At 45.4% G+C, this 16189-nt stretch overlaps 1 protein-coding gene and 1 long non-coding RNA gene across 2 annotated transcripts; both read right to left on the reverse strand.

Annotated features, from left to right (window-relative positions):
* Positions 1 to 231: 231 nt before the first annotated feature.
* On the reverse strand, positions 232 to 2907 carry LOC148378202 (uncharacterized). The gene is made up of 3 exons (XR_015856095.1): positions 2742 to 2907; positions 2541 to 2618; positions 232 to 704 (listed from the first exon to the last, which is right to left on the reverse strand). It is a non-coding gene; the product is annotated as an uncharacterized LOC148378202 (long non-coding RNA).
* Positions 2908 to 8584: 5677 nt separating this feature from the next.
* LOC148378203 (janus kinase and microtubule-interacting protein 3-like) lies at positions 8585 to 9126 on the reverse strand. The gene is made up of 2 exons (XM_088367971.1): positions 8908 to 9126; positions 8585 to 8828 (listed from the first exon to the last, which is right to left on the reverse strand). The coding sequence occupies exons 1-2, from the start codon at positions 9118 to 9120 to the stop codon at positions 8712 to 8714; spliced, it is 330 nt and encodes a 109-aa protein (XP_088224097.1). The 5' UTR covers positions 9121 to 9126; the 3' UTR covers positions 8585 to 8711.
* Positions 9127 to 16189: the final 7063 nt, after the last annotated feature.

The raw sequence follows: 16189 nt of genomic DNA on the forward strand, positions 1-16189 counted from the left end.
GGCATGGTGTTGTTCAGTGCGGCATAATGTTCAGTGCGGCATAATGTTGTTCAGTGCGGCATGGTGTTGTTCAGTGCGGGATGGTGTTGTTCAGTGCAGGATGGTGTTGTTCAGTGCGGCATGGTGTTCAGTGCGGGATGGTGTCTTTCAGTGCGGCATGGTGTCGTTCAGTGCGGCATAGTGTCTTTCAGTGCGGCATGGTGTCGTTCAGTGAGGCATGGTGTTGTTCAGTGCGGCATGGTGTTATTTAGTGCGGCATGGTGTTGTTCAGTGCGGGATGGTGTTGTTCAGTGTGGCATGGTGTTCAGTGCGGCATGGTGTTGTTCAGTGCGGTATCGTGTTGTTCAGTGCGGTATCGTGTTTCTCAGTGCGGTATCGTGTTGTTCAGTGCAGTATCGTTGTGTTGTTCGTATTGTGTTGTGTTGTTCGTAATGTGTTGTGTTGTTCGTATTGTGTTGTGTTGTTCATATTGTGTTGTTCATATTGTGTTGAGTTGTTCGTATTGTGTTGTGTTGTTCGTATTGTGTTGCCTTTAACACTTAGCCTCTAACACTTAGCCTCTAACACTTAGCCTCTAGCATCTAGAAGGTAAATAAATAGGAAGGAAGGACTCACCGGTGACGTCTTCGCCCACGTCCAAGCGTTGTACTTTGTATTTTCATCCTTCTGACAGTGGAAAACATAGCCAACAAACACCGTGGAACCTAAACGAATGAAAGAAAACTATCATTTGGCCACAACCAACATTCACAGATACAACACAATGTGACGTGCGGGGTTGAGGTTAAAGGTTGAGTGAAGGGCCCTCGTTTTAAACTACTTTTTTGAAAAGGATTGGGAACAAGTAAGACGTATTTAATTTATTTAATGGGAAGTAGTAAGAGCTATTGAATTTAATCTATGTATTATATTCTATTGTATTGTATTCTGTTGTATTCTTTTGGATTGTATTCACACTAACCCCACTAAAACTTCAGCCCACAAAAACTCGCCTCTGGCGCCTAGCCTCTGGCACTTAGCCTCTAACACTTAGCCTTTAACACTTAGCCTTTAACACTTAGCCTTCAACACTTAGCCTAGAAGGTGAATAAATAGGGTTAAAGGTTGAGTGAAGGGACCTCGTTTTAAACTACTTTTTTGAAAAGGAGTGGGAACAAGTAAGACGTATTTAATTTATTTAATGGGAAGTAGTAAGACTTATTAAATTTATTTAATCTACTTTTCTTCCCAGGCAAAATTTGATGTGCTGCAATTCCAAATTTCCAAAGTGAATGAAGGAATGAAGTCCTTTAAATTATGATTTTGTATAAATACTAGGCATTAACACAAAATCGACGTCACAAAATGGGCAGACTTTACTTGTTTGAAAAGGACTGGTTACAAGACAGACTTTTTTAATTTATTTAATGGGAAGAAGACTTATTTAGTTTAATTGATCTATTTTTGTTCCCTGGCAAAATTCGATTTGCTGCAATTCCAAATTTCCAAAGTGAATGAAGGAAAGAAGTCGTTTAAATTATGATTTTGTTTAAATACTAGGCATAGACACAAAATCTACGGCACAAAATGGGCAGACTTTACTTGTTTGAAGAGGACTGGTTACAAGACAGACTTTTCTGATTTATTTAATGGGAAGAAGACTTATTTAGTTTATTTAATCTATTTTTGTTCCCTGGCAAAATTGGATTTGCTGAAATTGTATTTTGCCAAATCTTGCCTTGAGACCTGATAGGAAGTATTAAACCCTTAGTTAAATCAATACAAGTTGGTAATAAGAGCGAGTAATGTTGGTTGAACCGATGAATGAAGGTTGAAAGCAATTTAAATTATGACTTTGTATAAATACTAGATATTAACAGAACATCTACTGCGCGAAATGGGCAGAGTTTACTTGTTTGAGAAGGAGTGGCTTATTCAAAACTAAGATTTATTTAATCTGTTTGTTCCCAGGCAAAATTGGATGTGATGCAATTCCAAATTTCACCACATGATGGTGCCCAATTTTGACTTCATAGGACATATTAAACACTTAGCTTGTTATTATGTTCAAGGTAATCAGATTTGTTTATTATTCTAATGGCCTCTTCAAAACTATTCTGGATTACTACTTTGGATCTATTCTACATTACTTGGCAACAACATACTCTGTAACAGATTAGGCAGTATAATCATATATGTTAACTTGAGAGTGCCCACACTCAATCTACTTATCGTGATGTGTTAAATCAATTACTGTTAGACATTATTTGTCTGATAATCTACCAAATCTTTGAATTGAAGAATTTGTGATTTAATTAATAGCTTGTTCAGGGTAATCAGACTTGTATATAATTCTAATGGCCTTCTTTTGAAAACTATTCTGAATTACAACTTTGGATCTTATATTACTTTGCAACAATCTACTCGGTGACAGATTAGGCAGTATAATCACATATGTTAACTTCAGTGCCCACACTGTATTTATTTATGGTTATTTGTTAAATCAAGTACTGTTAGACATGAAATAGGAAGTGTTTAACATAAATGTTATGGCTACTCACCATTGTAGCTCGCTCCTGGTCAATGATACGAGCCTCTTCTTGCAGTGGAAAACTTGCAGCCAACAAACACCGTGGAACCTAAAGGAATGAAATTAAACATTAACATTTCGCCTCGACCAATTTTCACACGTACAACGCAACGCGGCTACACTTCTGCTATTACAAACGTAAATCTCCTTAAACACAATGAGTGTTACTTACCGTGTACGCTCTAGACGGTCCAGTTGCAAGCAGAAAATAAAGATATTTCCGTTGATAATCGTCGCTGCTCAGTGGCTCACGGCCATCGCGCCAACAGATTTGAATTTTGGCGGAGGTTCGGGCAATTACGTCATATCCGCGGCACATGACTGCGACGTAATACCCGCTTATCTGAAACGGCAGTTAAAAGTAGAGTTACATCAAGTTTTCTTGGAACCTAAACGAATGAAAGAAAACTATCATTTGGCCACAACCAACATTCACAGATACAACACAACGTGCGGGGTTGAGGTTAAAGATTGAGTGAAGGGCCCTCGTTTTAAACTACTGTTTTGAAAAGGAGTGGGAACAAGTAAGACGTATTTAATTTATTTAATGGGAAGTAGTAAGACTTATTAAATTTATTTAATCTACTTTTCTTCCCAGGCAAAATTTGATGTGCTGCAATTCCAAATTTCCAAAGTGAATGAAGGAATGAAGTCCTTTAAATTATGATTTTGTATAAATACTAGGCATTAACACAAAATCGACGGCACAAAATGGGCAGACTTTACTTGTTTGAAAAGGACTGGTTACAAGACAGACTTTTTTAATTTATTTAATGGGAAGAAGACTTATTTAGTTTAATTGATCTATTTTTGTTCCCTGGCAAAATTCGATTTGCTGCAATTCCAAATTTCCAAAGTGAATGAAGGAAAGAAGTCGTTTAAATTATGATTTTGTTTAAATACTAGGCATAGACACAAAATCTACGGCACAAAATGGGCAGACTTTACTTGTTTGAAGAGGACTGGTTACAAGACAGACTTTTCTGATTTATTTAATGGGAAGAAGACTTATTTAGTTTATTTAATCTATTTTTGTTCCCTGGCAAAATTGGATTTGCTGAAATTGTATTTTGCCAAATCTTGCCTTGAGACCTGATAGGAAGTATTAAACGCTTAGTTAAATCAATACAAGTTGGTAATAAGAGCGAGTAATGTTGGTTGAACCGATGAATGAAGGTTGAAAGCAATTTAAATTATGACTTTGTATAAATACTAGATATTAACAGAACATCTACTGCGCGAAATGGGCAGAGTTTACTTGTTTGAGAAGGAGTGGCTTATTCAAAACTAAGATTTATTTAATCTGTTTGTTCCCAGGCAAAATTGGATGTGATGCAATTCCAAATTTCACCACATGATGGTGCCCAATTTTGACTTCATAGGACATATTAAACACTTAGCTTGTTATTATGTTCAAGGTAATCAGATTTGTTTATTATTCTAATGGCCTCTTCAAAACTATTCTGGATTACTACTTTGGATCTATTCTACATTACTTGGCAACAACATACTCTGTAACAGATTAGGCAGTATAATCATATATGTTAACTTGAGAGTGCCCACACTCAATCTACTTATCGTGATGTGTTAAATCAATTACTGTTAGACATTATTTGTCTGATAATCTACCAAATCTTTGAATTGAAGAATTTGTGATTTAATTAATAGCTTGTTCAGGGTAATCAGACTTGTATATAATTCTAATGGCCTTCTTTTGAAAACTATTCTGAATTACAACTTTGGATCTTATATTACTTTGCAACAATCTACTCGGTGACAGATTAGGCAGTATAATCACATATGTTAACTTCAGTGCCCACACTGTATTTATTTATGGTTATTTGTTAAATCAAGTACTGTTAGACATGAAATAGGAAGTGTTTAACATAAATGTTATGGCTACTCACCATTGTAGCTCGCTCCTGGTCAATGATACGAGCCTCTTCTTGCAGTGGAAAACTTGCAGCCAACAAACACCGTGGAACCTAAAGGAATGAAATTAAACATTAACATTTCGCCTCGACCAATTTTCACACGTACAACGCAACGCGGCTACACTTCTGCTATTACAAACGTAAATCTCCTTAAACACAATGAGTGTTACTTACCGTGTACGCTCTAGACGGTCCAGTTGCAAGCAGAAAATAAAGATATTTCCGTTGATAATCGTCGCTGCTCAGTGGCTCACGGCCATCGCGCCAACAGATTTGAATTTTGGCGGAGGTTCGGGCAATTACGTCATATCCGCGGCACATGACTGCGACGTAATACCCGCTTATCTGAAACGGCAGTTAAAAGTAGAGTTACATCAAGTTTTCTTGGAACCTAAACGAATGAAAGAAAACTATCATTTGGCCACAACCAACATTCACAGATACAACACAACGTGCGGGGTTGAGGTTAAAGATTGAGTGAAGGGCCCTCGTTTTAAACTACTGTTTTGAAAAGGAGTGGGAACAAGTAAGACGTATTTAATTTATTTAATGGGAAGTAGTAAGACTTATTAAATTTATTTAATCTACTTTTCTTCCCAGGCAAAATTTGATGTGCTGCAATTCCAAATTTCCAAAGTGAATGAAGGAATGAAGTCCTTTAAATTATGATTTTGTATAAATACTAGGCATTAACACAAAATCGACGGCACAAAATGGGCAGACTTTACTTGTTTGAAAAGGACTGGTTACAAGACAGACTTTTTTAATTTATTTAATGGGAAGAAGACTTATTTAGTTTAATTGATCTATTTTTGTTCCCTGGCAAAATTCGATTTGCTGCAATTCCAAATTTCCAAAGTGAATGAAGGAAAGAAGTCGTTTAAATTATGATTTTGTTTAAATACTAGGCATAGACACAAAATCTACGGCACAAAATGGGCAGACTTTACTTGTTTGAAGAGGACTGGTTACAAGACAGACTTTTCTGATTTATTTAATGGGAAGAAGACTTATTTAGTTTATTTAATCTATTTTTGTTCCCTGGCAAAATTGGATTTGCTGAAACTGTATTTTGCCAAATCTTGCCTTGAGACCTGATAGGAAGTATTAAACGCTTAGTTAAATCAATACAAGTTGGTAATAAGAGCGAGTAATGTTGGTTGAACCGATGAATGAAGGTTGAAAGCAATTTAAATTATGACTTTGTATAAATACTAGATATTAACAGAACATCTACTGCGCGAAATGGGCAGAGTTTACTTGTTTGAGAAGGAGTGGCTTATTCAAAACTAAGATTTATTTAATCTGTTTGTTCCCAGGCAAAATTGGATGTGATGCAATTCCAAATTTCACCACATGATGGTGCCCAATTTTGACTTCATAGGACATATTAAACACTTAGCTTGTTATTATGTTCAAGGTAATCAGATTTGTTTATTATTCTAATGGCCTCTTCAAAACTATTCTGGATTACTACTTTGGATCTATTCTACATTACTTGGCAACAACATACTCTGTAACAGATTAGGCAGTATAATCAAATATGTTAACTTGAGAGTGCCCACACTCAATCTACTTATCGTGATGTGTTAAATCAATTACTGTTAGACATTATTTGTCTGATAATCTACCAAATCTTTGAATTGAAGAATTTGTGATTTAATTAATAGCTTGTTCAGGGTAATCAGACTTGTATATAATTCTAATGGCCTTCTTTTGAAAACTATTCTGAATTACAACTTTGGATCTTATATTACTTTGCAACAATCTACTCGGTGACAGATTAGGCAGTATAATCACATATGTTAACTTCAGTGCCCACACTGTATTTATTTATGGTTATTTGTTAAATCAAGTACTGTTAGACATGAAATAGGAAGTGTTTAACATAAATGTTATGGCTACTCACCATTGTAGCTCGCTCCTGGTCAATGATATGAGCCTCTTCTTGCAGTGGAAAACTTGCAGCCAACAAACACCGTGGAACCTAAAGGAATGAAATTAAACATTAACATTTCGCCTGGACCAACATTCACACGTACAACGCAACGCGGCTACACTTCTGCTATTACAAACGTAAATCTCCTTAAACACAACGAGTGTTACTTACCGTGTACGCTCTAGGCAAAATTGGATGTGATGCAATTCCAAATCTATCTGAAACGGCAGTTAAAAGTAGAGTTACATCAAGTTTTCTTTTTTAATCAACACAATCATTTACAACCGTTGACCAGAAAGAATCGTCGAAATTCGACGTCCCCCACAAACGCCACGCTCACTCGCTTTTCAGGGCAACAAAAGTACTTCTTTTTAAAAACGATGAGTTGTACTTACCGTGTACGCTCTGGACGGTCCAGTTGCAAGCAGAAAATAAAAATATTTCTCTTGTTAGTCGTATGTTACCATCCGCCGTGTCTTTGTCAACATCGCCGCCATTTTCCTACTTCCTGCTGCGAGCCACGCCCACGGATTTAAATTTGGGCGGAAGCTCTTTCCATTGGCGTCGTTTTCGCGTATAGCAAATCCGATTGGTTGGGAAGGGGGCACGGTTATGCAGCCGAGGGGTCCTGTGATCGGTGGGATGTAAAGTAGGCGTCGACGTCACGTCCGCGTCACGTGACCACGACGTGGCAGACGTCCTATAGCAACCGCTGTTTTGTTTAGTAGACTTACAGTTGTTATGCATTGACATAATGGCGCACACACCAAATAGATTTAAATAAATTAAATAGTTCTTCTGCCCACTCTCTTTTAAACAAGTTAACTCTCCCCGCGGATTTGAATTCCGGCGAAAGTTACGCCCATCGACGTCACGTATGTCACGTGACCACGACGTGGCAGATGTCAAATAGCAACCGCTGTTTTGTTTAGTAGATTTACAGTTGTTATGCATTGGCATAATGGTGTGCACTCAAAATAGATTTAAATAAATTAAATATTTCTTCTGCCCACTCCCTTTTAAACAAGTTAACTCTGCCCACGTCCATTGACGTCTTGTCTGCGTCACGTGACCACGACGTAGCGACGTCATATAGTAACCGCTGTTTTGATCAGTAGACTTAGTTATTATGCGTTGACATAATGGCGCACTGGTTAGCATGGCCACCTCTTAAGCATGATGTTGCGGGTTCGACGCCTGATCAATGTTAGCATGGAGTGAGCTGAAGTGCATGGCGCTGAAGATTTGAATCTTTGAAATGCGCTGAGGTCTGACATATCAGGCAGAATGGTTTGCCATCACGTTCAACAAAAAATAGAAACTTTCCCACTCTGATTAAAACGTCCTGTGTTCATCTACGTATTTTCGTTTTGCTGTGCATCTTTTCCCTGCCATTTCGAGAGCCCAATTGACACTCATAGTTAAAAGAAATGTGTTTGCCCATCCTACTTTGTGGAATTTCACCACATGCGCTTATGACCAAAATACCAAATTGAACTCAAGTGAAGCCAACACGCACAACCCCCCCCCCCCCCCCCCACACACACACACACAAATGTTGATATGAACATAAAAGAGCCGCATGCGGTTCGGGAGTTGCGGCTTGGCCAAACCTGTACTATACAACTTTATTTGTATAAAATTTTCACAACAGCTGTCACACAAACAAAGCGGGAAAAACCGAAGACGTGCGTGTTCCGCCCACGCTGGATTTATTTGCACCTTTGAAAAGACACCGTATTGCCGCAGATGTGGCAAAGAGTACTTTTGGGCATCTGAGACGGAAGGATGTCCAAAGCATCATGTCACCTGCTCTGGTAGGCATGGTGGTGGGACGTTGAGGTCAACCGCTTTGGGGTTGGCTGAATCTTTGATCGCAGGATGCCACACACTTGAAGACAGAAGCAGAAAAGCAGAGCTAAATGCAAAATGTACTCACCGGTGACTCCAATTTTTTTCCCCCCTGAAGAAACAGCTGGACGGGTGGCCCCGGCTGGCCAGTGGGACTCTTGTTATTCTGACCCTTTTTAGTGCGCGTTTGGGGCAACAACCGTTTTTTGTGGCGCTCTCTTCTGGTTCAAAAGTGCCCTGCATGTGAATTTGCTTTTCCTGCCTTCTGATTGGATGAGCGCCGGTGTGACGCGGTGCCTCTGTCACCGTGGCGGGGGGTATACGTTGGCATCGGAGCGTCTGCCAACGTCTGAGACCGGCTGGCAGTGTATCGGAGGTGTCGAGTGCGGTGCCGCTGGAGCTCACTCACCAGCTGGTGTTAGGGCCACAGAATGAAGGCCAAGGAGAAGAATAGAAAGAGAAACAGAAACTTCTCCTCCAATTGTTTGATTTGTCTCTTCTGAGCTTCGATGAATTCTTTCAGCTCTTTGTTCCTCTAGGACGGACAAATGGAAAGTGGCATTCAAAAGCCAGTAAGCGTGCAAGTAAGTGCCGGGCTGGCTTTGGGCCCTTACCTGTTGCGCGCTGTGCAGCAGATCCATTCTCTCTTGGAGGATGCAAGCGTCGCGCTCCCTCAACTCGCACATCAGGGCTCGCTTCCATTGGTCCACGGCGCTCCTAAGCTCTTCTCTCTGATCCGCCGTCAGCACGTCATTCACGCCAGCGTGGCTGGCTTTTTCGCCGTCCGTGGCGGGGCAGTCCCGCTGCGGTAGCGCCTCGTACAACATGGCCTCCAGCTCCAGGATCCTCTGGGCCGCAATCCTCGTCCATCAGTGGTCCGGCGGGAGATTTGAGGGAGGCTTACCTTATGAGCCTGGTCCATGGAACACTTCCTGAAGTCCAACTCTTCATCCAGGTAGCCCTTCTGCTTGCAGAACATAGAAGAGCCCAAAGGCACAGCGTCAACAAGCTTCTTTCAGCGCAAAGCCTTCCAAAAGTCACATTTGAGCCGCCGAGTCTCGTGGAGTGCGAACATAAGGAGTTCGACATACACTTACGGCGTTATAGCCCAGGATGTCCAGCTTCTTCATCAGATCACTGATGACGATGTCCGGGGGAAAGGCGCAAGGAGCAATGTAAGGTGTTCTGGGACCTCGGGTTAAGGTTAGGGTTGCGAGGGACGCCTTACGTACGCTCACGCCCTCGGCCTCGCAGTAGATCTGCAAAGGGCTGAGGCCGTCTGGGAAACGGACTTGCAGAAACTTCAAGACGGGGGAGCGCCACTCCCTCTCCTGAAAGGCAGAGGCATGCATCCGTCCGTCCGTCCGTCCGTCCGTCACATCTCTGGCCTCAACACGCTTGTGCGAGTCTTCCCACCTCCAGCTCCAGGATGCGGAACTCAAGCAGTTCGTTTTGGTCTCGGATATCCTGGATGTGCTCTTTCAGACGCGCTTCTTCCGCCTCCATCCGCCTGACCTGAAAAGACAGTCAGACCTCATCTGCGGGGCTTCCCGACGGGTGTGACGCCAAGCGACTCCGCCCAGCGCCTTTCTTTCCGTCACCTTTTCGGCCAACTGCTGATTGCTCTGACGCAGCAGCTGCTTCTCCTCCACCCACTTGACATTCTAGAAGAGACAAACGCGTGGACAGCTTTGGAATGTTGTGTCATTTTCATCCACAAATTCTTTGGTTGACTGGAAAATGACATTTGCTTTTCTCCGCATTTTCCCAGCCACATTCGGGGGGGGGGTTGGTCCAGTAATGCCAGACGAATGAGTGACTGAAGAATGTAGCTATTTTGTCTGAGAAAAAGGTGTGCTCATTGATGAGCTTACCTGTCCTTGTTGCTTCAGCGCTGACTCCAGATCTGCTACTCTGCTTTGATAGTGACCCATTTCTACCATCAGCTTTTCTCTGGTCTGAAAGGAGGAGGAGGGAGGCTCCTCCTCCTCCTTTCAGACCAGAGAACACCCGAGGCTGGGTGAGAACGGGGAGGCTGCGACCCGGCCGGGGGTTGCGGGAAGGGGCGCCACCTTGATCTCCTTCTCGGCGTCGTAGTCCCCTTCGCTGGTCTGGGCTAGCAGAGCGTAGGCTCGTTGCAGCGCTTGATATTCTTGCGTCAGCTGGCGGTAGCGAAGCTCCGCCTCTTCATGCACACACCAATGCAACACAGCACTAGTACCAGAATCAGTCAGACCGGCGACAAAGCACCCGCGACGCAAAGACGAGTCCGATTCCAGGCTGAAGAGGAATGTTTGGTGCCAATACGCTGGCAGAAATGGCGGGCTACCTCTTCGGGTTCCGTGTCGGGGGTTCTGTCGGTGTGAAAAGACAAGGACGATCCGTCCGAGTCCACCAACACGTCTTCGTCGTAGCCGTAAAATGTTTCGATGACCTGCGGGCGCGGAAGCAAACATCTCTCTGAACAAACTGAAGCGACACCTCACGATGAATCGACGAGAGGAACGATAGCGAGAAAAAGGCCATTTCATCTTGCGCAACACCAAGCAGCCGCAAACAAACAGACTCACCTTGCAGGACCTCACGCTTTGTTCCTCCTCAGAGATTCTCGACGTCGGTATCGTAGCAGCAAATCTCTCTCCTGTCGACACAAATAATCCGCCTTTGAGATTCTTTGGATGCAAAGGGAACGAACGGCTCCGGCGCAGAAACAAACGCGACTCACAATGACATTTCTGACATGAGCTCCTGTCTCCAGAGCCTGAAAAACACGTCACCGGCGATGATTGGAGGGACGCTCGTCTTTTCCAAAAGTGACAACTACAGGGTGTGTCAGGGTTTTCCAGATTATCTTTATCGTATCATTATGTTGCTTTGACTTTGACTGCAACCTGTAATAAATAATATTATTTATCCCTTATTTATCCCTATCGCTTATCCCTTCCTACACAAAGTCGTAAAACACCCCTTGCTATGTTTTGACTAGAGGTCAAGGGCTTCCTCTATTCAATCCACTCTTACACCCACCCTGTTTCTCTTAATTAAAATGCTCGTGCAGGAGCCGAGAGTCAGACTTCATTCGTACAACGGATGGACTCTCCACCTGCAGGTGTCCAAAAGAACTTACTTGTCTCCCGTGTGGTTCTTGCAAAATAAGTTGGAGCGAGCGCAACTCTAACAGGGTGCATTTTGCCACTAGCTGCCTACGGACAATGACGTCGCGCTCGCGGCTCATGGTTGACGGGCTGAGCAGCCGGGCAAGTCCGTCGTTTTCAGCGCACAGCGAGTGGCAAAGGCGCTGACAAAACGGGAGCTTTGAGCTGCTGAAAACGGCAAAACAAGTCTAAAGCGTGTTCAAACGCGTGCGCACAATGCTCCTGCTTGAAAGGTCGGAATTTAAGGGGCCAATTTTTTGGATGGCGGCCGCCGGCCAAGCTTTGGACGGAAAAGATTTCCTGGCGACAGCGAGCGAGCGTGGCGCTGCCGTACGTGCACCGAGTCGCCTGCCTGAAGACCTTGGACAAGTCGTCGATGATGTGCCGCTGCTCCACAACTTGAAGGAACTCCATTTCACCGTCCTGCTGGCCGCAACCGCGGTCCAGGTCATTGAGCGAACTAGGCCTTCTCTGTGGAACACAAATGCAGTGGACTCTGTTGGCACGCCGCCGTTGTCCGCGTCGACTTACCAAGCTTGCCATCTCCTCGTTCTCCTGGGTGACAAAGCGCACTTTGTTTTCAAGGCGACACAGCACCAGCGAGAGTTCTTCATTCTTCCTGCTCAGGCGTTTGTTTTTGTACAGGAGTGGCAGAAACTGGCTTTCTGTTTCTCTCAGTCGCTTTAGCTGCAAGCATGAAGTGCGGGATGTGAAAGACGCACAACACGCGGGCCAGAACGTATCCATTCCTTTTGCATCGGTTTGAACGGAATCGTGGCTTTGGCTCCCAATAAAAGACATCTACCAGGCAACCGACTCGACGCGCCGCTCAACTAATAAGCAAGCGCAATGGGTGCCTCGCTGGATGGCGCGCATCAAACGTAGCGCAAACCTTCAAGCGTGCCGTCAATAAATTACCAGTTCATTGCGCTCTTCAGAAAGCAGGGCGTTTCGATCCTCCAGGTTCCTGATGACTGCGCTGAGCTCAGCGATTTTCAGATGAAACCGTCGCGTGTCCCGATCCTCCTGAGACTGAAAACGCCTCGCAACACACACACACAAGCACTCGTTCAAAGTTCAAAACTGTTTTTGTGCTACCTTCCTCCAGCAACGAACTAAGTCATGCGTACTGCAAGTGTGTGATGAGGTGGCTTACGCAATGAAGAGGATTGCTAGTAGCGGCGTTGACCCCACTTCCAGGGTAGTTTAGGCCCGCCCTTTGGGAATCCCTCAGGGCAGCGATCTGCTGCTCGGCAGCCTGAGTCTGCAGCTGAAGGCGGTGGACGTGGCCGGCCCCAGGGCTTCATCCAAAACACTAACCGCTCTGTCTTTCAGCTTGATCTCATCCGTCTGGATGTACAAACGGGGAGCGCTCAGGCAGGCGGGCAAACTCATTTGCCAGAATTGTGACAAAAACAAAGAGAGCAACCGGCCAATTTTTTTTCTTGAATCGACTGGAACACCTTTGCTGTGACAAAAGCGAAGCGAGCAACCGGACATTTTCTTCTTGTGAAATAGAATAGAATAGAATGCCTTAGGTGTCATTGCACTGCAGGTATACAACGAAATTGGGAACATAGCCACGCACCGCGCATCTGATCAGTCCTACCAGTCGGCGGATCTCCCTCTCGCAGTCTCTCTTGGTTCGGCTCAGCTCCTCCCGATGCTGGTGATGAGCCGATCGGAGCTCGGCCGCTCGGGACTGCCAGGCCTGCTGGGCCGCTGCCAGGGCTTCTTCCGCGCTCCTGGTGGAGGCGACACCGCTCGGTCTCCCGACACCGCCGCGTCTCCTCCACCTCCGCCAGCAAAGCGCCCCCCCTCCTCACCTGAGCAGACATTGCGCCACACCGGGCCGTTGAGACCGCAACGGAGCGCCGCGACGCTTACTGGGGACAAGCTACACAATACGGTAGCGGCCGCATCGAAGCCCGACGTGGCGTGCGGATAGTCAGACACGGATAGAGCGGATCACCTTGTCCATGGAGCCGTCCCTCAGGCTGAGGACCAAGGCATTCAGTCGCTGGATCTCTCCATCTTTGATTTTGATCACTCTCATCAGCTCCATTTCATGCTGCCGCAGTAATGTCTCCCTGGTAATGGCTAACTCTTTCTGCTTCTCCTCATGGAGTTTGCTTTTGAGTTCCGTCATGGCGGCGGTGGCACGGTGGTGCTCCGCCCGCAGGTCCTGACTTCTCTCTCTCTCCAGACAGCTGACCTGACATGACTTAGACTTAGACTTAGACAAACTTTATTGTCATCTTGTCTGCACATGGTGCATACAAAACGAAATTCCGTTGCATACGTCTTACAACAAAGTAGTGATATTGCAGTTGAATAGAAGTAACATATCCTATGAATATATATATATATACATATATACTATATATATATATATATATATATATTAAAAATAAGTGCAGCAGTGATAATTATGCAATAGTGCAAGTAGGCAAAACAGTATTCAAGAGTGTGCAGAGGAATGCTAAACCATGTATTAAACTTCTATTTAAAGGGTTTATACAAGTTCAGTAAAGTTGGTAGTGCGAGATAGTGCAAGATAGAGGTCCGTAGTGTCATAAAGTACAGTTCTGTGAATGTGTGATGCAGAGTTCAGTTTAGAGCTCAACAGTTCTAGTGTTCAACAGTCTGATGACAGCAGGGAAAAAGCTGTTGCAGAACCTGGTGGACCTGCAGCGGATGCTGCAAACCTCTTCCCAGAGGGCAGCAGGGAGAACAGTCCATGGTGGGGGTGTGATGGGTCATTGATGATGTTACGGGCACGGGACATGCAGCGCTGAGATGAAATGTCCTGAATGGAGGGAAGAGGAGCCCCTATGATCCTCTCTGCTGTCCTCACCACTCTCCTCACGTTCTTCCAATCGGAGGCGGTGCAGCCTCCACACCACACAGAGAGACAGCTTGTCAGAATGCTCTCTATGGTGCTCCTGTAGAACGTCCTCATGATGGGTGGGGGCAGGTGGGCTCTCCTCATCCTCCGCAGGAAGTACAAGCGCTTCTGTGCCCTCTTGACCAGTGCCGTAGTGTTCATAGTCCAGGTGAGGTCTTCTGTGATGTGGACCCCCAGGAATTTGGTGGTGCTGACCACCTCCACAGCTGAGCTGTTGATGATCAGTGGAGCGTGGTGAGGCTGTTTTTTCCTGAAGTCGACGATGATCTCCTTCATCTTCTCCTCATTCAGGATCAGGCTGTTTTCTCTGCACCAGCCCACCAGCTGCTCCACCTCCTCTCTGTAGTCCAGGTCGTTGTTGTCTCTGATGAGCCCCACCACCGTTGTGTCGTCTGCTGACTTCACGATGTGATTGGTGGTGAACCTGAGGACGCAGTCGTGTGTCATCAGGGTGCACAGCAGGGGGCTCAGGACGCAGCCCTGAAGGGAGCCTGTGCTGAGGGTGATGACATCAGAGGTGTTCTGTCCGACCCGGACTGACTGAGGTCTGTTGGTGAGGAAGTCTAGCAGCCAGTTGCGAAGGGGGGTGTTGAAGCCCAGGTGTTCCAATTTTCCTACCAGATGCTGTGGGATGATGGTGTTAAACGCTGAGCTGAAGTCCAGGAACAGCCTCCGGACATGGGTGTTCTTCTCCTCCAGGTGAGCCAGGCTCAGGTGAAGAACGGAGGAGATGGCGTCCTGAGTGGAGCGGTTTTGCCGGTCGGCAAACTGGAACGGGTCAAATAATAGGGGGAGTCTGGAAACGATGTGACCTTTAAGCAGCCTTTCGAAGCACTTCATCATAACCGGAGTCAGTGCAACAGGCCGGTAATCATTAAATGAGGTGATTTGAGGTTTCTTCGGCACCGGAATGATGGAGGCAGTCTTAAAGCACGCCGGCACTGTGGCTTGGCCCAGCGAGGTGTTAAAAATGTCTGTGATGACCCCAGCCAGATGACTTGCACATTCCCTGAACACACGCCCAGGAATGTTGTCGGGGCCAGGGGCCTTACAGGGGTTGACTCTCCTCAGGGTCTTCAACACATCGGCGGAGTCAAGGCAGAGTACCTCCTCTTCCTGATGGGGGACAGTTTTAACTGCTGGAGTGCCGTTTAGTGCCTCGAACCTCCCAAAGAAGTTATTTAGACCATTTAGAAAGTCAGCATCAACTACACCCACCGGGGGGGGGAGGGTGAGTTGTAGTCTGTAATCGCCCGTATGCCTTGCCACATACTCCTGATGTTTTTGACGTCGTGGAAACGATCCTGAAATTTTCGACTGCGGTCTCGCTTCGCTATCCTGATGGCACGGTTCAAGTTGGCTCTCGCTGTCCTCAGTGTCTCCTTGTCGCCAGACTTGAAGGCAGAGTTCCGCGCTCGTAGCGTTTGACGTACCTCCTCAGTCATCCAGGGTCGTTGGTTGCCCCGGGTGATGATATTCTTAGTGGTGCTGACGTCCTCGGTGCATTTGTTGATGTAGGCTGACACAGTCATGGCACACGCATGTCTAATCTACATCGGGAAAACTGGGAGGGAGGGAGGCAGGCAGGGAGGCAGGCAGGGAGGCAGGCAGGGAGGCAGGCAGTGTCTGTCTGTTGAGGTTTTCACCTTGTTCTTCTCCTGCTGAAGTTCTAACTGGACGTCCATCAGTTTGGTTCTCAGCTCGTCATTGGCGGCCTGAAGGGCGTCCGTTCGCTCCGCCTTGGCCCGCCCTGCCGGAGCTCGTTTGGACATCTCTTACTCGAGTCTCGCCCGGTCGTCAGTCAGAGATCACAACACTTGTACCAGGAGAGCA

Source organism: Syngnathus floridae, unplaced genomic scaffold, assembly GCF_059516105.1.
Source record: "Syngnathus floridae isolate MCC-2025c unplaced genomic scaffold, RoL_Sflo_1.0 HiC_scaffold_58, whole genome shotgun sequence".
NCBI classification, from domain to species: domain Eukaryota; kingdom Metazoa; phylum Chordata; class Actinopteri; order Syngnathiformes; family Syngnathidae; genus Syngnathus; species Syngnathus floridae.